At 43.3% G+C, this 25,734-nt stretch overlaps 1 protein-coding gene across 1 annotated transcript in view; it reads left to right on the top strand.

Moving 5' to 3' along the window:
* EPB41L4B (erythrocyte membrane protein band 4.1 like 4B) overlaps positions 1 to 25,734 on the top strand; it is a gene marked incomplete at its 5' end in the record, with an annotated part of 138,993 nt that overhangs the window by 89,755 nt on the left and 23,504 nt on the right. The window contains 6 exon segments of the mRNA XM_010843622.1: positions 6,831 to 7,045; positions 8,939 to 9,057; positions 15,309 to 15,434; positions 16,333 to 16,403; positions 19,252 to 19,350; positions 25,503 to 25,692. Of these exon segments, the coding sequence (XP_010841924.1) occupies positions 6,831 to 7,045; positions 8,939 to 9,057; positions 15,309 to 15,434; positions 16,333 to 16,403; positions 19,252 to 19,350; positions 25,503 to 25,692 (820 nt within the window).

Raw genomic sequence — 25,734 nt, 5'->3', positions numbered from 1 at the left:
ATCTCTGTTCCTGCCGTATCATTGAGAAGACAAGATGTGTGCACGGAGATGTCTCAGGCAGTGAGGTTCGGAGGAGGTCTTGGGATTTTCCCGATGAGTGCGTTTGGTGCCTTAAATAGAAGCCGAGGCAGATGGAAAGATGCAGCAGATGGGCAGCACTTGGGATGCTTGGCTAGCAGAGAGGTCGGAGTCCTGGATGGTGTCCCAAGCTCAGCCAGTTACCCACTGTATGACCTGGTCACCTCCCCCTCCCCCCAGTAGGCCCCCATTTCCCCATATGTGAAATGAGGAGATTGGACTAGGGCATTGTTTGTTATCCCTGGCTGCACATTGGATTTAGAGATAGATGATGTAATTAGCCAGGGTAAGGATTGTACATTGATTTTTTAAAAATATCCCTTGGTTGATGTTTTTAATCAGCTTTATTAAGATATAAATTACATACTATGCAATTCACCAATTTAAAAATGGTACAATTCAGTGGTTTTAGCATTTTCACAATCAGTACAGTCACTACAATTTAATTTTAGAACATTTTCATTTCTCCTAAAAGAGACCACATGCCCATCTTCCCCAGTCCTAGTCTACTTTCTATCTGTATGGATTTGCCTATTCTGGACATTTCATATAAACAATTATGTAGTATGTGGCCTTTGGGGTTTGGCTTCTGTTACTTAGCATAATATTTTCAAGGTTCATAGATATCATAGCATGGATTGATATTTCATTCCATTTTATGACTGAATCATATTCTATTATATAGATATATCACATGGAATTTATCTGTTCATCTGTTGATAGACGGTTGGGTTGTTTCTACCTTTTGGCTATTATGAATAGTATTGCTATGAATGTTTATGTACAAGTCTTTGTACGGACATATTTTCATTTCTTGGGTACATAACTAGGAATGGAATTGCTGGGTCAGATGGTAACTCAATGTTTAACCTCTCTGAGAATCTTCCAGGCTAATTTTCAAAGCAGTCGTGTCATTTGGCATTCCTAGCAGCCGTGTAAGGGGTTTCCTCTGGTGCTTTCGCTATTCATCCAGCATCTTAAACCACCTAACTGGGCTTCCCTGGTGGCTCAGTTGGTAAAGAATCTGCCTGCAATGCTGGAGACCTGGGTTCGATCCCTGGTTTGGGAAGATCCCCTGGAGGAGGGCATGGTGACCCACTCCAGTATTCTTGCCTGGAGAATCCCCATGGACAGAGGAGCCTGGTGGGCTGCAGTCCATGGAGTCTCAAAGAGGCAGACACGACTGAGCGACTAAGCACAGTGCAGCACACCTGGATGATATCTGAGCGGTTCTGTTTCTACAATTCTATGCTTTTTCGTCTAAGATTAGATCCTCAGAGCTGCTTGCAAAAGCCCACATCACCCAGAACTTGACTGAGCTATAGAGTGTGTGAGTGGTTCCTCTGAGCACTTGAAAATTCGCAGCCTTATTTCTGAGAGAAAGCCCTGTAAGTTTCAGCTCAAGACCCTCCCCCAATCCTTGCCCTGCACAGGTCATAATTCTGGCAATGGATTCTGGAGGATTATTTTGAACATTTATACCATTATTTTACTAAATACTATAATTATTATAATAATTAGTGTAATAATGGTACAATAATATAATAATTATTATAATGTTACAATATTATACTTATAAATCTCTGAAAAATTATCCCATTTTTCAGCATGCAATGCGTTTTGATTGAGTACCATCTGTTTGGTCTGCTGGGATCCCAGAGTCAGGGAGTGGGGAAGCTCTGGCAGGATCAGGCAGGGCCGTAAAGGTCCCTCCACCATGCATCTGCAGAGCTGTGTCCACTGCTGATACAGTCAAGAACATCCCATATGACACAGGCTGCCCCTGGAGGAATGCTGTTTTCTCTACAGTTGGAAGCAAAATGAGAGTAGGGGGCTTCTCCAGAGAGAAGGGAAGAGAAGAGATTAGATCCAGTTAGGGGCTTCCCCGGTGGCACTGTGGTAAAGTCCGCCTGCAATGCAGGAGATGCGGGAGACCAGGTTTTGATCCCCAGGAGTGGTAAGATCCCTGGAGGAGGGCATGGCAATCCACTCCAGTGTTCTTGCCTGAAGAATCTCATGGACAGAGGAGCCTGGCAGGCCACAGTCCATAGGGTTGCACAGAGTCAGACATGGCTGAAGTGAGTTAGCACGCATGCCCACACAACTTCTCACTCACATCTACTAACAGGGCACGTTACTTCCCTTCATTAAGTCCCAGTGTAAAAGGGGGCCACACCAGCTTCCTTGCAGGGTAATTGTCAAAGTTAACCATTAGAGCACCTAGCGTGTGCTAGGCACATAGAAGCCCCCTTCTCTCACACCAGATCCTTCTCAACTGCCAGCTCATGCAAGCGTGCACCTCTTCCATCACCCTCTGAAAACCAGGACTTGTGACCTCCTTTCCAGAATGCCAGAAACCTGGTGAACCTCAGTCTCTGTTGACAGTGAGCATGGAGCTGGCCTCATGTCTTGGATCTCAGCCTCTGGGCCCTGAGGCTCATGAGCTGCTGAGTGCTGCTAGGTGGGCATGGCCTCCATTGAGGTTCTGTGGACAGGGCAGGTGCAGTGGGTGCCATTACATCATAGCTTATGTGACCATCACCCCCTGGAGTTCTGCAGGGAACAGTCCATGAGGCCAGCAGCAGTGGTTTCCTTAAAGGACCCACAACCCCACGCAGTGCCATCAGTTAGGGTCTCCTGGGCGGTCCTCAGTGTGAATGAGCTGAGAAAGCACCCAACTCATTCCACTTCTGCTTAGGAATCTTTGCTCTTCTAGAAACTCTGACCCTGAGAGACCCATGCTGCTTCTCTGACCCTCATCTATTTCTCTTCCCATTTGTCTCTTTCTCAGCCTTCCCCAGCAGTTGTTGTAAAGTGAAAGTCACATTAAATACGCGTTATCACTCCCTGCACATATATTGATTTCCCTGTTTAACTTTTCACTCTGGGTTTCTTAGAAATAAAACACACACACAAACGCTTTTAACTTGAGAAGACAAGAAGATACATGATATTACTGCCTTGTTTCCAGTCCATGGCAGACATCACTAATCAATCACAGCACTCCCTCCTCCTGAGCGGGGCGCAGCTTCAGTGTCCTTTTTCATCATACATTCCAAGCGGAGAGTGAGAGTCGGTTGGAGTGAGCATGGGAGATATCTATTTATCTATTTACCATTCCTCAGAAATTCTTACTCAAAACTTACTCAAACCTCCAGCCCTGAATGTACTCCAGATCTCTGCTGTAGGGCACCTTGTTCCTTGGGGATTCATTCTCACATTCAGTGTGACCGATTTGAAATGAAATCATGGTTTCTCTTCTCCAAGTAGTCCTCGCTCCCAAACTCCTTTCTCCTGTTAATAGCATGCCATTTTCCTGGTCCCCAGGCTAAAACATTCACAGTTTTCTGACCCCTCCGCGTCTCTGTGTTCTCCCCTTCTCAAGTCCTGCCAATGCCCCCAGCCTGTCTCTCTGGCTTTAAGTGTTTCTCTGGTTTGTTTTTGCTGCCTCGACCATTCGGACCTTAATAGGTGGGCAGCAGTGTGCTACTAACAGGGTGGGTGGAAGGTGAGCCTCAAGTTGTGAAGCCTTCCAAGCCAAAGGGCATTTTGTCTGTTCTGAGCTCCCAGTCTCTGTGCCTCCTTAAGACAGATATTATTTTCACCGTCCTGGAGACACGGGAAAATAATGCCCACGAGCTCTGCACTTCACACCCTGTTGTCACATCCCAGCTCCACCACTGCATTCATCCTTCCTCCCCCTCTCCCTGCTTCTTTCCTTCTCTCCCTCCTGCCTTCCCTTCCTTCCTTTTATCAAATATTTATGGAGCACCCATTGTGAACTAAGCAGGGCCTCTACATGTATAAAATGGGACGGTCAGTGTAAACTATGTAACCCAGTGCTTGGGGCAGAGCAAGTACTGGGTAAATGAGTTGGGGGCGAGAGTAAAGGCTGATTTTCTGGCCTGGAAATGCATCCAGAAATCATCTGACCCCTTTCATGTCGCAGAGAAGGAAACTGTGGCCCAGGGCAGCTGGCCAAGATTCCTGCACAAGGTTGGGCAGGACTAAGACGAGACACTAGAAATTTCAGTGACAACTCAGTGCCCTTTTTTTCTGCTGCCACTGCTGCCTCCACGAGGAGGGTGAATAGCCTTGGTTGTGCTTCAGGTTGGAGAGGTGAGGCTGACTGTGACCCCAGAAAAGACACACCCACACATTCTTAGATACACACACATTTATTTCCCTGTTGAACTGTCCTGAGCAAAATCTCTAGGAGGCAGCCAGGGTGGAACCAGAGACCTAGCCCATGGAACAACATAGGGGCAAAAAAGTGCAGAAAAAAAGTACAAAAAAAAAAAAAAAGTGACTAGTTTACTTCTGAAAAGCATCCTGTATCTCCAGCAGAGTCCTCCTCTGAACCTCCTCCCCCTGTGCCCCGCGCGCCTAGCCTGCACACCCCGCCTGCACTTCTTCAGATATAGCCCAGAGGGGCCCCCCTCTTCCATCCACCGAGTTCATCTAGCCCATCATAGTCTCCAGGGTGTCTGTCCTCCACACAGCCCTCCACGTGAATTTTCTAAAATGGAACTCTAATCATGTCACACCTTTGCTTAAACCTTTTCCACTTCTCATTCCCGCTCTAGCCATTCCGCTTTTTCAAATGTCATTCCTTTGCTCATACTATTCCTTAGGATTCTAATAGCCATTTCCACCTTGGCATTAAGAAGACATTCCACAAAACAAATAAGCAAAAAACAATAAGAAAACAACACACCATCACTGATTTAGAGCACATGGGTTATAAATGGGAGAAATCTAACTACATCAAACATAAATAAATAAATATGACTTATAATTGAGAAGTTCAGTGGTAGACCAGCTTCAGGCATGGCTGGAACCGGGGATTCAAATGCTACCAGTAAGGGTTCCCCCCACCCCCTTTTCATCTAGCTTTAACCTCTGCTCATCTCGTGTCCCTCTGTGCATTGACCACGTCCCACAGATACTTCTTTGTGTCCAGGAAATATAATTATAAGTAACCTCAACTTATATCATCCTCATAGCCAAACCTGACTTATCTATGAGGCACAGTAGGTGCAGGGCCTTGGGCTCACAATGCTTTTAGGGGCCCACAGAAATGATTTCATTTCTTTTAAAGTCAGGAAAAAAAATGAATTTTTGGTTGAAGAAAATGGTTTAATATCTGATATTAATATATTTGTTTTATAATATAAATGCAGTCATAAAATGTAATTTTTAATTTTTTTTCTAGAGACGAGATGAAGGCCAAAGGGCTTAGGGCCCACAAAAGTCACAGTAAAGCCTTATTTGACTCTTAAAAAGGAAGAAAGACCCTTTCTCTCTGTTTCCATGTGTTAAACCTCCTGGAAAATCTGATTGTCCCTGATTGGATCATGTTCCAGAGCAAGTCCCTGGAAAGAGGGAGAGCTCTGATAGGTCCACCCTGAGGGGAGTTATCAATCTCATGCAAACACAAGAAATATAGTTTCCTGTAAAAAAAAAAAAAAAAGATTCTGTTTTAAGAAAGTCCATCAAAACTTGACTATATCCCCCAGTGGACTCCCTTCCCTAATGATTCCTTGCCCAACACCTTTACCAGCCCCAGGAAACTGGTTGCCTTCCCCTGTACACTCCCTTCACGGCTCATTCCAGTGTGACTGTAACTGATTAAATGACAGTTTCCTACCCTGGGGTGTGAGCTCCCTGAAGACAGAGTGAAGGAATAAGCAGCAAAAATCTGGTCTCTGGGAATGAGCAGAAAAAGGGATTGGCTCTGCTTAGGGGTGTGAGGAGACCTTTGATCTGGGTCTTAAAGGCTGGAAGTCTTCCTGGAGGAAGGGGTGCTTTAGCTGAATTTGGTGATGAGGGACGACTCCAGGGAACAGAAAGAGGTGAAAGGCCCCAGGACGGGAAGAACTTGGGGGTATAGAGAAGAATATAGCCAAAGATGAGCTGCAAAGAGAATGGGATGAGATCACTGGTTGGGGAGTGGGGGGCAGGCATGAGTGATACATAAAGGAATTTGGATTTTTTCTTGCAAACCAAGCTCTGAGCCTTGGTCCATGGAGGGGTGAAAGAGAGCCTGAAATTGAGTGTGAAATGTTGTGTCTGGGTGCCTTTTTCTGCGGAGAAGATCCATAGCTCTCATCAGATTTCATCTTAAGAATCACTAGCAGCAGAGAGGTATTCAAGCTCCCGGAGGGTGGAGTGCCACACTCTAGACCATAAGCAGAACAGCTCTCTGACTGCTGCTCTGTAGAGATGGGCTAAAGAAGAAGTAGAGGCTGGGAGAGCTTTGAGAATCTGTTTCAAGAGCCTTATGGCAATAACACCAAGTGGAGCAATTGGAATTAGAGGTAGCAGTAACATTTAACAGGTGCTTTCTTCATGGTGGGGTTGATGGAGAGGAGGAGAAAGTGACTCCAAGGCTTCTAGTTTGTATCATGATCTTATTATGGTAGGGTGTTTAATGAATTATTTTTTAATTTGATGATTGCTTTTGATTTATGCTTCCCATTTAGATGATGTATTTTTTTTAATTGAGATTTATTTCAAACTTAAGAATTTTTTAAGGGTTATCATCTCTGATTAAATACAAATTTCCATGTTCTGCTTTTCCTTTGAGTTGCTGTTGTTGCCGTCGCGTCCTGTTCTGCGATAACTCTGTGGAACTGTTTGTTACACCTATTTCTCTTGGTTGTCAATGCTTGGAGAACATCATTTAAAGAACAAACAAGGGTATCAAGACTCTCTGCTTTTCTAAATCCTGACTTTGACACCCTCCACAGCTACCCGCTCCCTTCCCCAGGGCTCAGCAGCTCGGACCGGCTGCCTTTCGGCCTCGAGGAGAACGGGGGCACTCCGTTCACCGCCAAGGCTTCGGGAAGGCACCACCATCACCACCACCAGCACCAGCACCACACGAACTATGGCCTCTCGCTGACCCTGGAGAACAAGGAGGGGCTTTCCAGGTCCCCAAACTCCAGCAGCAAATCCCTTACAAGTAAGTTGGAGCCTAGGGGGCAAGGTGGGGGAGCGGTTCTGCAGGGCGTGGGTGACTTTCCAAGATGCTCAAGACATTGGTGCAGCTTGGAATGGTGGTAATATCTGCGCTGGGTTACCAGGTCTGGGTGAGGGCAGACAAGAGCCTTGTGCATTAGGCAGAGGTGATTTAGGGATTATGGTTTACCCGCCAACTCTGCTTTTGTTATGAGGGAGCAGATGTCTCTGCCTCATTCCACGCTGTTTCTCTGCTCCAGCACTGGCTCAAGCGGTGGAACAGAGAGAGAGGGGAGTGAGGTGACTGAGTCTCACATTCTGTCTCATTCTTGCCTTCTGAAAGCAAGCTGTGAAGTAGATCTAGTGCACACTGCCAAAGTAGTCACAGAAATGGAGAATAAACAAATTAGAAAAGTTTTTAGGGACCTCCTTGGAGTTCCAGTGGTTAAGACTTTGCCTTCCAATGCAGGGGGTGTGGGTTCGATCCCAGTCAAAGAACTGAAATCCCACATGCCTCGGAACCAAAACACCAAAACAAAACAGAAGCTATATTGTAACAAATACAATACAGACTTTAAAAATGGTCCACATCAAAAAAATCTTTTAAAAAAAGGGAAAAAAAGAAATGTTTCTAGCAATATGACAGGGTGATTTTGTATCTGTTAAAACTAATTAAAAATGTGGGCTTGGATTTTGTATGCCTGTTCTTTTCTTTTTCTAGAAAATCCTTTTTATTATATTTTACCAAAGAATTTGTGTGTGACAGGAGGTGGGGGGAGAACTTGTTCTTTATCACATGTGGTTTGAACAAGTGCCAAGATAGAGGTGAGAATCAAGAGGCTTGGATTCTAGTTCTCATGGTTGAGCCAATCCCCTCTTGGATCCAGGGTTTTCTCAACTATGGAATGGGCTGGAGGGTATTGAGATGATGGCCAAGGGAACCTTACAGGTCTGATATTTCATGAGTCTGTGGCTGGTGAAAAGGATGAGCCATTGAGCCTTCACTTGTAGACTGTGAATAGCAATTCTGGGTTGGCTGAGCTAGAAATGGTAACTCATCGTTCACTTTGGTATTGAAAAATTGATCCTATCCTCACTATCCAGGCCGGATTACTGGAGTGCGTAGCCATTCCCTTCTCCAGGGATCTTCCCAACCTAGCGATCAAACCCAGGTCTCTCGCATTGCAGGCGGATTCTTTACCAATTGAGCCACCAGGGAAGCCCCCATATACGATTAAATAAATCTTTGGTCACTCGTATTTGGAGTATCTGTACAGGTGTCTGTCTCCCAAATGGACTAGAATTGTGTCTCATTCACCTCCTTATTCCAGCTTCCCAGATCCCAGTTGCTATCAATGCCTGGCACAAACTTTAATATGTAATGAATACCAAATGTTTAATGAATATTTAATGTACCCACAGATGTAAACAAGCTAGTGGGAGGAGTGGTGGTGAAATAATCCAACATACAGTGAATTTGATTTTAGAAGTATAACATGGTTTTTAAGAGCACATTCGTCTGCCTGTTAGCCTGAACACGAATCTTTCTAATGTGCATAGTGCTTTCCCATTGATAAAGCATTTGCACATGAATTACCTCACTTAATAATCACAGCAACCCTGCAAGGTAAGTAATTTTATTTTCATTTGAAAATGGCTCAGAGGCTCAGAGAGGTAAAGTAATCTGCCCAGGGTCATCCAGCTCACATATGGGGGACTTAGGCCTTGAAACTTTGACCTTAAAGTGTTCTCACATCCCACCTGCTAGTACATTCCTGAGAGATTCAAGCTGCCAGAGGAGGAACCAGGCAGCAAGGCTCTGAGGGTTGGTCTCTGGCAAGTGTCTTGCATCACCTATATCTCTCTGCCCTTCCAACCTTTCCTTACTCACTCACAGAACTGAGTCCGGGAACACCTGCCCTTTTCAGCGAAGCCGCTGCCCATCTAAAGAAGCTGGAACTGGAAACTGTGAAGCCTGCTGGACCCTGGCCTGCTCTGCACATCAATATAAATAAGGTGCCAAGAACCAGAGCTGGGTGATGCATGTGGACCTGGGGTTCACTCACACCTCTCATTATGACCCCGCCTGCCTCTTAAACCATGTGCCTTTGTCTTGGAGGGATTTCTACTCAACTTCTCATGACATTTCTGCTCAGGCATGTCTCTTAGGAGCCGAAATTCACTTATATTCTTTTGGGGTGGGTTACAGCAGTAGGGGCTGCCTCTGGTGCTGAGCCCCTCAGCCTGGATCTGTTCGTGGTCCTCTCCATCCTTCTAACTGAAGTTCCTCCAGGGAAGCCTCCACATTTACCTCTTTGCAGTTTTACTCCTTGGTATTAGTCTGCATGGGCTGCTATCACAGATTACCATAGACCAGGTGGCTTAAATAGCAGACATTTATTTCTCATTGATCTGAAGTTTGGGAAGTCCAAGGTCAAGATGTGGATGATTTGGTTCCCTGGTGAGAGCTCTCTTCCTGGCTGGGAGCCAGTTGCCTTCTCACTGCCGGAATAGAGGGCTCTTTCTTCCTCTTCTTATAAAGCCATTAATCCCGTCATGAGGGTCCTACCCATGTGATTTTATCTCAGTCTAATTACTACTTCTCAAAGGCCCCATGCCCAGATCCCATCACAAGGATGGTTAGGATTTCAACATATAAATTTGGGGAGGACACAGTTCAGTCCATAGCACTCTCTGTCTCTCCCCGACAGCACCTGGCACATCATAGATATTCAGTAACTGTTTGCTAACGGAAGGAAGGGAAGGATTAGAGTAGGGAGGGAGGGGGACTTCCCTGGCTGTCCAGTGGTTAGAGCTCCACACTTCTGTTGCAGGGGGCATGGGTTCAATCCCTGCACAGGAAACTAAGATCCCGCATGCTGCATGATGTGGCCAAAAAATAAAAGGCTGGCTTATGTATTAAAAAAAAAATCAAAAAATAAAAAAGTAGGGATGGAGGTCTTGAGGAAGGGACTGGGCAAAGACCAAGTTCTCTTTTGGCTAGACCTGTTCTTATATCCAAATGGGCAGCCTTATAAAAACCAAGTTATACCTTAGAACTGTAGAAAGCCAGTGCTGGAGTCAATCTATCATTTACTTCACCCTTTTTAACATCTCAGACCCGAGGAAGGGACCTGGCATTCTCGAAGTCAGAGCAGTGGCTGAATCCCTGGACACCTGACTCCCAGTACAGGGCCCTTTGCACTCGCACATGCTTCTTCAGTTCCTACCCTAGGGTCGCTCGCCTTAGGCTCTAGTGATGTTTCAGCCTGATGCTTTGGGGGAGAGCCTGTCCTGTGCGTTGCAGGATGTTTTGCAGCACCCCTGGCCTCTACCCCATCCTGGCGTGACAACCAAAATTGTCTCCAGACATTGCCAAATGTCCCCTGAAGGGCAAAATTGCCCCTGGTTGAGATCCACTGTTGCATACACTTTTAAAAATCCTTATAGGAATAGTCTTCTTTACTCATGGATCATTTTTTCTAACCCCAGTGCCTAGCTTTGCTCTTTGTAAGAGGGAGTTAACAATTTGGAATTAATTAACAGTATCAATTTAATTATTAATTAAATTATTTTTAAATTATAATTTATAGTTATATTAATTTAATTATACATTAAATTATTAATACCAACATCACTTTGCTGACAAAGGTCCATATAGTCAAAGCTATGGTTTTTCCAATAGTCATGTATGGATGTGAGAGTTGGACCATAAAGAAGGCTGAGCACCAAAGAATTGATGCTTTCAAACTATGGTGCTGGAGAAGACTCTTGAGAGTCCCTTGGACTACGTGGAGATCAAACTAGTCAATCCTAAAGGAAATCAATCCTGAATATTCACTGAAAGTACTGATGCTGAAGCTCCAATGCTTTGGCCACTGCTGCAAAGAGTCAACTCATTGGGAAAGACCCTGATGCTGGAAAAGATTTAAGCAGGAGGATAAGGAGGTGACAGGATGAGATATTTGGATGGCATCTCTGACTCAGACATGAGTTTGAGCAAACTCTAGGAGATAGTGAAGGACAGGGAAGCCTGATGTGCTGCAGTCCATGGGGTCACTAAGAGTAGGACATGACTTAGCAACTAAACAACAACAAACTATTAATTAATTATTTGGAAGATCTGGCCTGGAAAGCTCCCATTCCTTACCCAAGTTGATGAACATAGGAACATTATACCTCCTGTCTGGGCTGTTCCTCCACCCTAGACATCCCTCTAGCCTACACTAGACTTCCAGAGTTTCTCAGAAGACCCTCCATCCCCTTCACCACCACAGTAGGGAAGCCTCGGGTCCCTCTGATCACTCTTGAGCCCCAACTTTAAGATCCTGTTCACCTACTTTTTTCTTCAGTACTACCCTCAATGATAGTTGGCTGGAAAAATAATTCTTCCTTCAGAATGGCACTTAAATTCATTCAATCAACACATCTTCATTGAGCAGGCTTGTGCTAGCTGTTTGGAGTCAGCCTAATGGATTATGTGCCTGGGATTGGTCTTCTTTCTCTTAGTCTCCAGGTTTTCAACTTTTCTTCTGCAGTCCACACAATAAATCATTTTAACAAAGGCTTACCTGGAGCTTGGCAAAATCAAAAATATTTTGCAGGAAAGTATAGCATACAGTAGCAGAGAACTCACAAGTTGTATGTAATTTGTAGTTGCTGTGAATCTTGTGGGACATTAACAATCATGGCTTGCTCTGGGTTAAGGTGTAGCTGAGGCAGCTGTGAGTTATTGAGCACTTGTCATGCACTCAGGGCTTCCCTGGTGGCTCAAATGGTAAAGAATCTGCCTGCAAGGTGGGAGACCCTGGTTTGATCCCTGGGTCAGGAAGATCCCCTGGAGAAGGGAATGGCTACCCACTCCAGTATTCTGGCCTGAAGAATTCCATGGACAGAGGAGCCTGGTGGGCTACAGTCCATGGGGTTGAAAAGAGTTGGACATGACTGAAGGACTAACTTTTACTACTCCCATGCACTCAAGCAATAATGCCCCTCTTTTCTCCTTCACGTGAAGAAATGGATCAGTAAGCATGGAGAATAGAGTGATGCCAGATAACCATGACTTTGTCCTAACACATAGACAAGTATATGACTTCACACTATGATTCCTTATCATTAATAAAAACAATCCTTGCAGCAGGCATCATAAATTATCATGGTACCACAACTGGGAACCAATGGTTCTGATGGCTTTTAAGGTTTTTTTCAGTCTCAAGAATCCTCTGATTCTTCTAAGGTTTGGATATGTTAATGGTGAGAAGACATTCTGATTGCCCATTTCCAAAGGTGCACCCAAAATTGTCACAGACATTTGAATTTCATCAGATTTGAAACGTGTAGACAATTTGTATCAGTAGTTGAAAACTGCATCTGATCACTTCTTTATCCCTCAATGACATCCTTAAACAGAAGGGCTATTTACAAGGACAATTATATCAAAGCCCAATTACCATTCATCTGTGTGTTTTGAAATCTGAATTTCCATATTGAATGATACAACCTCTTTTCACAATTCAAATTGAATGTAAAATACAAAATATGGTTACACAAAAGAGAGAAAGCACAACATTCCTGGAGCCATCCTCCTGGATGGAATTATAGTCTTGCTGTAATTCAGATGTTTACCCCTCATAGAGATGCCTTTTATGCAAACATAAATACAATGATGATACTCAAGGTTTCCAAAATGTATGTTGGTTTTCACCTGAGTCAAGTCAGAGAGCTGAACAGTAGCTCCTGCTTTGTTAGATAGAGCAAGAATAAGCCAGCTTGACAGAGAAGGCAATGACACCCCACTCCAGTACTCTTGCCTGGAAAATCCCAGGGACGGAGGAGCCTGGTAGGCTGCAGTCCATGGGGTCGCTAAGAGTCAGACACAACTGAGCCACTTCACTTTCACTTTTCACTTTTATGCATTCGAGAAGGAAATGGCAACCCACTCCAGTGTTCTTGCCTGGAGAATCCCAGGGACGGGGGAGCCTGGTGGGCTGCCGTCTGTGGGGTCACACAGAGTCGGATACGACTGAAGTGACTTAGAAGCAGCAAGCCAGCTTGAATTTTCTATCCAAAAAGCAGTACAGAATTGCTAAATTCAAGGGGGGAAATCAATGCTAAATTCCCACTGATTTCTTATTTTAGCAGCATTCTGTTTTCTTTTCAAAGTGGGTCTTTGGTCATTAGTGTCAGTATAGCTATACCCCCTTAAGCAATCGTCAAAAACCTCGAATGGGCTTTAGAACCAGTTCAATTCTTGTATTCCAGTATATCACTCCAAAAAATTAAATCTAATTAAAAATTAACTCTTCATACACCTGTGAAAACCTTGTGGTTCAGTTCAGTTCAGTCGCTCAGTCGTGTCTGACTCTTTGTGACCCCATGAATCACAGCACACCAGGCCTCCCTGTCTATCACTAACTCCTGGAGTTCACTCAAACTCATGTCCATCGAATCAGTGATGCCATCCAGCCATTTCATCCTCTGTTGTCCCCTTCTCCTCCTGTCCCCAATCCTTCCTAGCATCAGGGTCTTTTCCAATGAATCAGCTCTTCGCATGAGGTGGCCAAAGTATTGGAATTTCAGCTTCAGCATCAGTCCTCCCAATGAACACTCAGGACTAATCTCCTTTAGGACGGACTGGTTGGATCTCTTGCAGTCCAAGGGACTCTCAAGAGTCTTCTCCAACACCACAGTTCAAAAGCATCAATTCTTCAGTGCTCAGCTTTCTTCACAGTCCAACTCTCACATCCATACATGACCACAGGAAAAACCATAGCCTTGACTGGACTGACCTTTGTTGGCAAAGTAATATCTCTGCTTTTCAATATGCTGTCTAGGTTGGTAATAACTTTTCTTCCAAGGAGTAAGCGTCTTTTAATTTCATGGCTGCAGTCACCATCTGCAGTGATTTTGGAGCCCAAAATAAAATAGTCTGACACTGTTTCCACTGTTTCCCCATCTATTTCCCATGAAGTGTTGGGACTGGTTGCCATGATCTTCGTTTTCTGAATGTTGAGCTTTAAGCCAACTTTTTCACTCTCCACTTTCACTTTCAAGAGGCTTTTGAGTTCCTCTTCAGTTTCTGCCATAAGGGTGGTGTCATCTGCATATCTGAGGTTATTGATATTTCTCCTGGCAATCTTGATTCCAGCTTGTGTTTCTTCCAGTCCAGCATTTCTCATGATGTACTCTGCATAGAAGTTAAATAAGCAGGGTGACAATATACAGCCTTGACGTACTCCTTTTCCTGTTTGGAACCAGTCTGTTGTTCCATGTCCAGTTCTAACTGTTGCTTCCTGACCTGCATATAGGTTTCTCAAGAGGCAGGTCAGGTGGTCTGGTATTCCCATCTCTTGAAGAATTTCCCACAATTTATTGTGATCCACACAGTCAAAGGCTTTGGCATAGTCAATAAAGCAGAAATAGATATTTTTCTGGAACTCTCTTGCTTTTTCCATGATCCAGTGGATGTTGGCAATTTGATCTCTGGTTCCTCTGCCTTTTCTAAAACCAACTTGAACATCAGGAAGTTCGCGGTTCACATATTGCTGAAGCCTGGCTTGGAGAATTTTGAGCGTTACTTTGCTAGCGTGTGAGATGAGTGCAATTGTGCAGTAGTTTGTACATTCTTTGGCATTGCTTTTCTTTAAAAAATGGCAAAAAAAAAAAAAAAGGTGGTACTAGATTATTGACACCTGAGACACTCTACAGTGAGGTAACAGATACAGATTTCTTATCGAGAATCACAGTTTTCAGCAAGATTATTGTAAAAATACGAATGACCCTTGAACTAACAAGTCACAGAAGATCCCCTGGAGAAGGAAATGACAACCCACTCCAGTGTTCTTGCCTGGGAAATCCCATGGATAGAGGAGCCTGGTAGGCTACAGACCGTGGGATCACAAAGAGTCAGACACAACTGAGCGACTGAACACACACACACACACACACACACGTCACAGTATGTGACTCAGAGTTTGAGTCCTGATTCTGCCACTGGCTCTGGCTGCATGAATCTGAAAGAGTTTCCTTGGACCTTCCCAGTCCTGTCCTCGTGAGCTTGCTACCACTTCCTCTCCCTGCTTCACGCGAGAAGGAGAGGATGCGCTTGTGAATCCTTGGCAAATAGTAAAAGCGCTGGTACAAACATAAGGAGTTGGTGACACACATGTCTCTGTGTTATTTGCAGTGATGATTTTTGGGAAAGATTAATGTATGTGTTTCCTTAGTCTTTGTTTCCCATTTGTTACATGTATTTTGGTTCATCTCAGGCCGAAGAGAAAAAAGTTTCTGAGAAGACTCTCCAGACTCCACTTTTGCCGTCCCCCGTGGCTGATCACGTGAAGTGTAACATTCTGAAGGCCCAGCTGGAGAACGCGTCCCGAGTGAGCGCCCAGGTGCGTGCCTGCAAGCCTTTGATTTTCTGTCTTGAGGTTTCATCAGTGACGTGTAGAAGAGGTCCTCTGGGACTGCCGTGTCAGCTGGGTCCAGCCGGGACATAGGAACCACACCTGTTAAGTGAATAGAGCTTTTAATATAAAGAATTATTAACCAGTGAAGTTATTGGGTTGGCCAAAAAGTTCATTTGGGTTTTTCATAACATCTTAGAGCAAAACCTGAAAGAACGTTTTGGCCCAAAGCCAGTAGTCGTTGGGGAAGTGAAAGGGCCAGCTCTGTACCCCGTGGTGGGTCTGAGGGCCGCTGGCTGCTACATCTGTTGATCTCCAGTGTGAGCTCAGCCGGCCTGGCTGGCTGAGTGGGTGTCCTTCCATCCACACACTTCTTTGTGGGACTCACTAAAGGGAGGAGGACAAGGCTTCTTTCAAAATCATATGACGTGACTCCTCCCAGGCTTGTTACACCGATGTGAAAGGACAGATTCTAAACTCTTTTGAAGGCTCTAAGTGCTATGTGAGCATGGAGCTGCTTATTATCCCTGATCTAAAAATGTGAGGCAGGGAATTAAACTGTGGGTTTGACTTTTCCTACACCATCCGTTTCTCATTCAGTCCTGAGCTGGCACATAGCAGGTACTCGATAAGAGTGTGAATGCAAGCATTGATTGTATTTGAATGATTGTTAATCCCCATGATGGGGAATGACTCAAGAAAATATTTTTTTGTTAAATTAAATAAACACCGGAAAAAAAACAACAACTGGTTATTGACTGAGTACTTGATGATCTACCTCTTTGATACACCTTCACATTTCTGTAATCCTTTGAATGTAGGACACTTGGGAACATTTTTGCGTGCCAGGATATTAAGTTTTGACTAACCTGCCTGTTTTCTTTAGCAGGTTGGAAAAGAGGAATCAACGTTTGTAAATATTAATAAGAAATCCACTCTCCAGGACGCTAATGTAAGGTCTGTTGCTTCTTGTTTGAATGAGGAAACAATAGTACCATCAACTTTATTCTCAAAATGTTACTCATGAGGGCATTTGATAATAAAGTAGAGAAGAAAAAGAAAACTGAGAGAATGTGAGCCTGAAGAGAGAGCGAGAAAAAGACGGTCTCAATTTCCTTTATGTCTCAAAAATGCCACTTACTCTGTTTTAATATTTCTACCTGCTGTATTAGCAAGTCACTTTGAGTTGCTTCTCAGGCATGTTGACCTGACCATATCAGTCCCCTGTTTAAAGTCAGGGTGGAGTCTGGACTCCTTAACAGAGCAGAGGGAGCCCTTCATGACCTGGCTTCTGCTCGCTGTCTCAGCTCAGTTCAGGACTCGTCCCTTGGTCCATTATCTGAGCCCCTGGAAGTACTAGAGTCATAGATGTTCTTTAAAACCTCCAGACGACCACCAACCCAAACCCAGAGAAAAACCTTTCTTTCCTAATCTCATAGAAAGTAGACACTCTTCACCTCTCTGTGAATAACTAGCTATAGATCATGGCAGCCCCATGGACACCTTGGCAGTCTGCTAACACTGGTGGGGTCTCCTTAGGATAAAGTTTCCTAAAATGTCCAAGGAACACTGCATCAGCATCTTGTTAAAACCAAAAACTACAGTCCTCCTCCAGACATTTCAGATCCTTTGGTGGGAGGTAGGGCCATTTTGGCGGGGGTAGGGGTGTTGTAGTGGGGAAAGGCCAGAAACAAGAATTTCAAAAAACACCTTACATAATCTAGGGAACACTACCCTGGGAGATTCTTATACTTGATGCTAAAAACAAAAATGAATATTTCTCTATGTTATCTTATGATGCCTAGTCCATTCTCTTGGTATAAATTTGTCTTACTCCAGAGATACATACCCTGCTGCCTCTTGGACTTTTTGAAACCTTACTTCATCTCTTCCAACCCTACCCTGCTGCCCATTTCATCAGTTTTACTATCTTGGTTAATGTCATTGTTGTGTGTGTGCACATGTGCTCAGTCGCTTCAGTCGTGTCTGAGTCTTTGCAACCCTATGGACTGTAGCCGTCAGACTCCTCAGTCCATGGGATTCTCCAGGCGAGAACATTGGAGTGGATTTCCATTCCCTCCTCCAGGGGATCTTCCTGACCCAGGGATCAAACCCATATCTCCTGCATCCCCTGCACAGCAGGCAGATTTGTTACCAATGAGCCACCAGGGAAGTCCCAATGTCACTGTTACCTACCTGTTATCCATGCCTAATGCCTGGGAGTCCTTGACTTTCTCCTATTCATGCCCTCATCTAATTGGTCACCAAGTCCTGCCAATTTGACTTTCATATTATCTCCTACATGCATCCTCTCCTTATCATGACCCTCTTCCCAACCTACCCCCAGCCCTCACCATTTCTCATCCTGGATAACTATACTATAGTTTTCTAAGATGCTCCATCTGGCCTGTCCTCACCAGCAGCCTTTGTTGCTCTCAGGGCCTTTCTAAAATGCAAGTCTGACCATGCCAGTCCCTCGCCAAAAACCTTCAGTGACTGCCTTTGCCTTTATATAAACAACTCACCTTGAGGCACCTCATGCACGGGCCCTGGTTTCCCCTCTAGTCACAAGCCCCCGATCTTCCCCTGGAACGTTACCTGGTTGTTGTTCAGTTGCTAAGTTGTGCCTGACTCTTTGCGACCCCATAGACTAGCACACCAGGCTTCCCTGTCCTTTACTATCTCCCGGTGCTTGCTTGGATTCATGTCCATTGAATCAGTGATGCTGTGGCTTTACCTTACCCATCAGCAGGTCTGGGTCTCCACTGTGTCTCCCACCTTGGAAGTCTTCCCTCCATCTGGTTAAGTCTAAACCCCTCCTTGAAGCTTTCCAAACACCACCCATTCCACCCTAGCAGAGTAATGTGCTCCCCTGAGTTCTTCCAGGGACTGCGTTCAGTTGCCTCTGGGGGGCCAGCTTGAGGAAGTCATGAACCTAGAATACGTTGTCTCTATTTCGTGTTTGCTCATTTATGTTTCTTTAACATTTATTGCACTCTGGCCACATACTTGTCACCACCAAATTAGGCACTCAGTAGAAGGGAAGATGGAAGCCCAGACGTGTTAACCGACTTACTAGAAGTCTCTTGCTGAGAATCTCAGTTTGTTTTGATGTCCATTGGTCCCAGAAAGTAATTACTGTTTTGTTTTTTTTTTAAGTGAAATCACTCAATCATAAAAATGTGTCAAAACTTTTCCTTAAAATCATAGTTAGGAGTAAGCCCATTGGTTAACTGGCATGTTTTCTTGAGGAAATATAAAAATGAAACTTAATTTTTAACATTTTAATCTGGACATAGAATTAAATGTTTTAGAGTGAGTCGTAAAAGTCTTCTGATTATGTATTTTTTAAATGAACTACTCTATCATTCTTTGTCTATTTAAAAAATGTATTCTGTGTTATGTTTAAAATAACATAGATACTAGATTACTTACTTGGAAGTAAGAATAGGCTATCCACAGGTTTCCCTTTACTCATTTCACTGGCAAAACCTGGTTATGAACAAAAACCTAATGTTGGAAAGGGGGTGTTTTGGGCAGAGAAATTTCATGTGATACCCCAATCATGTTCAGTTCCTGCTTGCTGTATTTTCCTCCTTATAATTTTTTTATTTTGGCTTTTCTGTGGTATTTGTAAATAATTACATGTAATAGGTAGAATGAAGAGGAGGGAAAAAATGGCTATCTTGACTATCAGTGTTAGTAAGAGTAAGGTATAAATTAACTGAGAAAGCAGTCCCTACTTTCAAAACCAGACCATAAACCTCTTTGTTGGTGTTGTTCTGTTTTTCTGCTGTGTCTCTAGAAGTCCTATTCCTATACGTGTGGAAACTACACAACCAGCTATGGAAAAGCCGGAGATCAAGCCTCCCCGAGTGCGGAAGTTAACAAGACAATACAGTTTGTGAGTTCCATGCTGCAAGTTTTTCAGTTATAACAACAAAGGCGATGCCAAATGTCCAGTTGTAAATGCTTCTTAGCCCTTCACACCCCTCCCAAAGGACCACCTAAAAAAAAAACAGTCTATTTTCCGATGTAAGTCATAATGGCGCTGGATCTTTGTCCCTGACAACATGACGCGGGTGGCATATGCATTCTTTATTGACTGCTTTAGAACAAATTACTACAAGATTTAGTGGCTTAAAACAGTCTGCATTTATTTTCTCACAGTTTCTGTGGGTTGGGGTCCAGGCATGGCTTAGCTGAGTCTTCTAGGTCAGGGTGTCTGTTAAGGCTACCCTCAAGATATTGGCAAGGGCTGCAGCCTCATCTGAAGGCTCATTCATACAATGTGGGGCAGAACTCAGTTCCTTGAGGGCTGTTGGACTGAGGACATCATTCCTTGCTGGCTTTTGACTGGAGGTTGCCTTTAGTTCCTAGACATGCAGACCTCTTCCACTTTCTCTATCAGAGAAAATACACAAGAAGAGCCAGAAAGACTTCTAGAAAGGCAACATCACAGCCTTTTATAACTTAATCTCAGACATGACATTTCATCACTTGCCCCGTTCTCTTCATTAGAAGCAAGTCACCAGATCCAGCCCACACTTAAGGGGAGGAGCTTCCTCAGGGGCACAGACAGCACAGGAGGAACATGGGGAGTATGTCGGATGCTGTCTCCGTCGTGCCTTAGTGAAATGGTAGCCCTGTCAATAGAGCCAAAGCTGATCCCTGAGCAACAAGAAGAGCTCTATTCCTGTAGGAATTCCCTGGTGGCTCAGTGGTAAAGAATCCACCTGCCAATGAAGGAGACGTGTTCAATCCCTGGTCCGAGAAGATTCTTGGAGAAGGAAATGGCAACCTACTCTAGTATCCGTGCCTGGAGAACCCCATGGAGCCTGGCATACTATAGTCCACAGAGTCACAAAGAGTCAGACATGACTTAGTAACTGAACAGTAACAACTTATTTGTGTAGGAAGAACCATATTCCTGTAGCAGGAGCCCATATTCCTGTAGGAGGAGCCATAAGAGCCTTATTCCTGTGGGTGGAGCCATATTCCTTTGGGTGGAACCATATTTCTGTAGGAGGAGCCATATTCCAAAGTGTGCCAGAACCAGCAGGACCTGTCCAGTTCTGTTGAACTTAACAAAAGTTTCCTAATTCCCTTGTGCACAGGGATATTCTAGACACTGTGAGGGAAGAACAAAGTGACTTTGACAATTCCCATGCAAGGACTTAAATTTATTAGAGGGAAAGACAGATTGTAAATAATTTTAATCCAAAGAGGGCAGGTAAATGCTGCAGTTAAATGTGGTGGTACATTAGTAAAATCACAATGGTTGTTCCCATTTCTTGACCTCAGCTATGGCCCAGGTATCCTGTCTGGATATATAATTAATTGGTCAGAGAGCTGCAAGGGGATCTTTGGGTGCAGTGCAAAGCATGGGGCTCTGGAGTTAGAAAGGCTTCTTGTTCACTGTCGTAAACTCTTGGGAAAATTACTCTTTGAATCTCTTTGTAATCTGTAAAATGGACAAAGATTTTGTGAGGGTAAACATAAGATAATGTGGGTAAGCCCTAGCAAGGGACCTGGCTGAAGGATGAGTTAGTTCCTCTTGCTTATTATGCACCTGAAGCCTCTAAAAAGGTCAAGTTTAGGAGGTACCAAGACTACAGTGTACAGGACAAGGAGCAAACTGTAGCTGCAGCTCTCCGGCAGTCACCTCTGGCCTGCCACCTGCCCCTTGTGAAAAGGAGAAGGGGGCTATTTCAGGACAGATGCATTCCACCTCATTAGCCTTAGTAGAAACTTCTGCACTGTATAGCAGCTGTATTTCCTAGGAAAGTCACCATGAGAAAGCTTCAAATGATTAACATTCCTAATGATCTCTGGGGGACAGATTAACCAATGAAAAATCTGCTTCCCAGAGGATAAAGCTGGCAAGATTAGCCTTTCATTTTACTTTTTGAAATTCAAAATGTTATTATCACCCATTCGGGATATGTAATCATGTTGGAAACAATGACCATTACATGGCCTGGAAGGAAAGAAAATTTAACTAACTCACCAAATTGCCTCTTTTAAGGAAACCCTTTTTGAACCTCTGATTTTGTGTGTATTTCATAAGATACCCCAAAGTATTCTGGTTTGAAAATCAAAGAATGTCACCGTTTTCCCCATTAGTAGTAAATAGCAAAATTAACAGATGGGGTGTTCCCGGTTTTGCATTTTCATCCCATAAATAGTTTTTGTATTGTCAACTCTAGTTACCACTACTTTACTCATCTCTTCCACCCACAGATATTGATGAAGTTAATAAACACATGGTTAAGGGATATAGATTGGAAAAATTAAGATTTCTCATTCCCTCAAAAATAATTCTGCATCATTATTTTTGGCATGTGGGGAGGTGTGTGCCTTTTTTAGTGGTTACGGTATTCCTAGTTCCTAGGTCAGAATTATATGTGCTTGTTTGGGTTTTAGGCTACTTCATCTGCCACTTTTTAGGATATAAACAAAAATCTCAGCTGTGTTCTTTTCTCGAGATATGACATAGGGAGGAAAAGTGTGACTACTGTATTTAAAGTGAAGGAATTAAACTCTGCAAAAAGTTTAAGGCAGGTAAAAGTGTATCTTTATATTGAGATCAGCTGGTATGTTTAGAAAATGATGATCTTCTTAGTTTTCCCCCATAAATTGAACTTTACTATTTATTTAGATATAGTGTGGGGACTTCCCTGGCTGCCCAGTGGTTTGCATTTTGCCTTCCTATGCAGGGGGTGTGGATTCCATCCCTGGTAGGGAAGCTATGATCTCACATGCCTCGCAGCCAGAAAACCAAACATGAAATAGAAGCGATATTGTAACAAATTCAAAAAAGACTTCAAAAATGATCTACATTAAAAAAAAATCTTTAAAAAAAAAAAAAGGTAAAAGTAAACAGTGTAAAAATCTGAAACTATTCAGCAAGACAAAAAATCCAAAGAGAAAATAAACTAATCCCCTAGAATCATACCATCAAAAATAACCAATGTTCACCTTTATGACTATTACTCTAGACATTTTTCCATGCCTTTCTTTAAAACAGAAAGGAATCATTTCAAAGAAAAGAATCATACCATATGTAAAATTTTACTTATTAAAATGTTTCATGAATTGACTTTAGATACCATGTGTTCATCATACATCACATTGATAACATAAGCTATCTAGCATGGCCCAAGTCCTTAGGTATGGTAAGCCACTTATTCCGCAGGATATTCCAAGGGTCCCAGGGTTCTCTCAGGAGCTTGTCAATGACCAGTGTTTCCTTTGGAATGTGCAGGGTTCAGGCAACTGGGTCTTTCTGGTTTAGCACTTTCCTGCACAGGCAGGAATCTGGTTGGCAGCAGGCAATAGGGAACCTGTCCTAATTTCTGTAAGTTTGAGAAAATACTGTCCATGCCAAGAGTGGACGATTGATGGTGCTTCTCTTTGCCAGGATGATCAGATCAGAAAGGCTTCCAGCCTTGGCATACCTTGTGAGAAGTCAAGCCTTCCCCATAAATTCAGGCTCTGGAGATGAGCCCCGGGTACCAGCCCAGACTTCTCCCTCATGTGACTTCCTGTCCAGTGTCCTTTCCATCATGGGTCATCCCGTTTGATCAGAGAGGGTCTAAAATCAGTACTACTTGGCCCCAAGACAATTGTGCCCAACTCCTCCTTTATAACCAGTTTATCACCAAAGGGACAGTTGCTGTTAGACCATAAGAGGAGTCTTTCATTCAAAACAGCAGGTTTCTACAGCTCTTATATTTACCCTTCTATGGGAGGCTACTCAGAATAACATCCATTGGTTTGGTGGTTCCTCAAAATATTAAACATAGAACTACTATACAACTCACCAATTCCCCTCCTAGGTAGAATTCCAGTCCAAAAGAGTTGAAAGCAGAGACTCAAACAGATGTTTGCACACCATGTTCATAACAATAGCTAAATGGCAGAAACAACCCAAGTATCCATCAACAGATGAAGGGATAAACAAAATATAATCTATCTATACAATGGAATATTATTCAACCATAAAAAGGAATGAAACTTTGACTTATGCTACAACATGGATAGATCTTGAAAACATTACAGTCAAGAAAAATAACCCAGATACAGAGAAGTATTTACTATATAATTTCATTTATATGAGGTACCTAGAGTAGTCACGTTCATTTGGACAGAAAACCATGTTGGGGAGGGGTATAAAATTTCCCCTCTTCCCTTTCTGAGTTCTTGTGGCCAGACTAATAATAAAATAAGAAGACAGGTTATTAGGAGAACAGGAAACAAATTTTAATCCATGCACATGGAAATCTCATAGAAATAGCACCTAAGAAGTGGCCAAAGCAGGCAGCTTTTGTACTTTTTAGACAAAGAAATAAAAAATTTGTAAGCAATTGACAGGATAAAGAAACTTAGGTATTGGGTGCTCAATTAGTGAAGAAACTAAACAGTTTGGACTTGGGGTAGTAACTTAAAGAAGCAGCAAGGTTTGTTTATATAGGCTTCTTGACCTAAATTCCCTATCTCTGTGATAAAGGGGTCTTTCTGCCTGGGAAATGGCAACCCACTCCAGTACTCTTGCCTGGAAAATACTATGGACGGAGGAGCGTAGTAGGCTGCAGTCCATGGGGTCGTAAGGAGTCGGACACGACTGAGCGACTTCACTGTTTTTTCTGCCTACTATAGGGAGTACACCTTTCACATGAGAGATTTATATCCTGCTTTCGGGGAGACAGAGAGGAGGGTCAGAGTGCTGGTGGCCATTTCTTAAGTAACTTAATTCCAAATAATCAATATGACAGACCTTTATACCACATAGCAAGCTGAAAGGAGAAAGTCTGTCAGAAATTAAGGAACAACATTTTGCAATACTTCAGGTTATAATTTGACATTATGAAGAGAAGAAGAAAACTTGAGACCCTCAGCAGAATATCAATATTCTCTTGGAAGCCAGTACAAACTATATATATACATTTTCCAACCTCTCACGAAATCTTTACTTTCAATTTTCTGCTTATTCCCTTGTCTTCTCCCTAATCATTTTATCGTGTGCATCCTAAGATCATTGCTCTTCCACTTCCCATTTTCCAGACTGTACTTGTAAGCACTCTTTGGAAAAGAAGCACAAAGATGCAAATATTTCTCTTACAAAACCCTTGAAGTCACACTGAAATTCTCACATTGAAATTTATGTACCTCAGTACCAGTAAGTTTTCTTATCCCCACATAACTGCTATTTTGAAAAGAAACACTGAACACACAGGGCAGGGAGTACAAACTATATTGATAAATATTTATTTCTGATTTAAATGCCAAAAGTCATTACTCTTCTGACTAAATGCCCAAGGACAAAATTACCCTAAATTGTTTCTAAAATGCAAATTTTCATAACTAGGATATTATATCTCATAGTGAATACATATTTTATTTAATGGTAAAAATATCTCTTATCCGATTAATTAAAAAATCCTGTGGACATTTCCAGAAATAAATTTTCAGTGATGGTGGTAATTCAGTCTTTCCTTCAGGGTCTTCAAAAAATGCTATATAAAAAATGTATTAAGTTTTTTCTCCATATAGTTTTATTAAAATTAAAAACAACTCTATCCTAATAAATCAATATGCTATTGTGGCATATTTGGGGGTGGCCCATTCTGAGCCCCAACAGCAGAACAAACATTACCAGGGACTACAGGGAGGGGACCATGGAGAGATATTGTCTGATGAGTACAGAGTTGCTGTTGGGATGATAGAAAAGTCTGGGGTATAAATAAAGTAATTGCTATCCAACATTGTGAATGTCTAAGACACTGAATTATATGCTTACAAATGGATAAAATGATAATTATTATGTTATATTTTTATATTAAAATTTGTTTTTCATCCCTTGGCAAGTGACAGAAAATCCAGCCCAAATTTGCTTTGGCTAAAGGTTGATATATTGGCTCCTGTAAGCTGGACATCTGGTAGACATCTGGGGAGACCCCAACCCCTGCCCTAGCTGTCCCAGCCCTCCCCACCTACCTCCACTCCCCACAGCCTGTTTATTGTTGTAATGAGCAGAGCTTCATGTGCTTTTAGTAACCGCAGTGATGAAGACGACCTCCCTCCAGACCTGGCCGAGGCTGTGGGAGCGACCACAACTCCAACCACGGCCACCACCACCGCCACCACCACGCAAGTCTCAATGCCGCTGCTGTCCCCCAAAGTTCACAAGATCAGCTCGCCTCAGAACTCAGAAGGCAAGGGCCAGCTGTCCCCAGGGGCCAAGGTACGCGAGAAGCCCTGAGGAGCAGCTCTCCTTGCTGCAGTT

Source organism: Bison bison, unplaced genomic scaffold (assembly GCF_000754665.1).
Source record: "Bison bison bison isolate TAMUID 2011002044 unplaced genomic scaffold, Bison_UMD1.0 scf7180017864183, whole genome shotgun sequence".
Lineage (NCBI taxonomy): Eukaryota > Metazoa > Chordata > Mammalia > Artiodactyla > Bovidae > Bison > Bison bison.
This window is presented reverse-complemented; position numbering and strand designations above follow the sequence as displayed.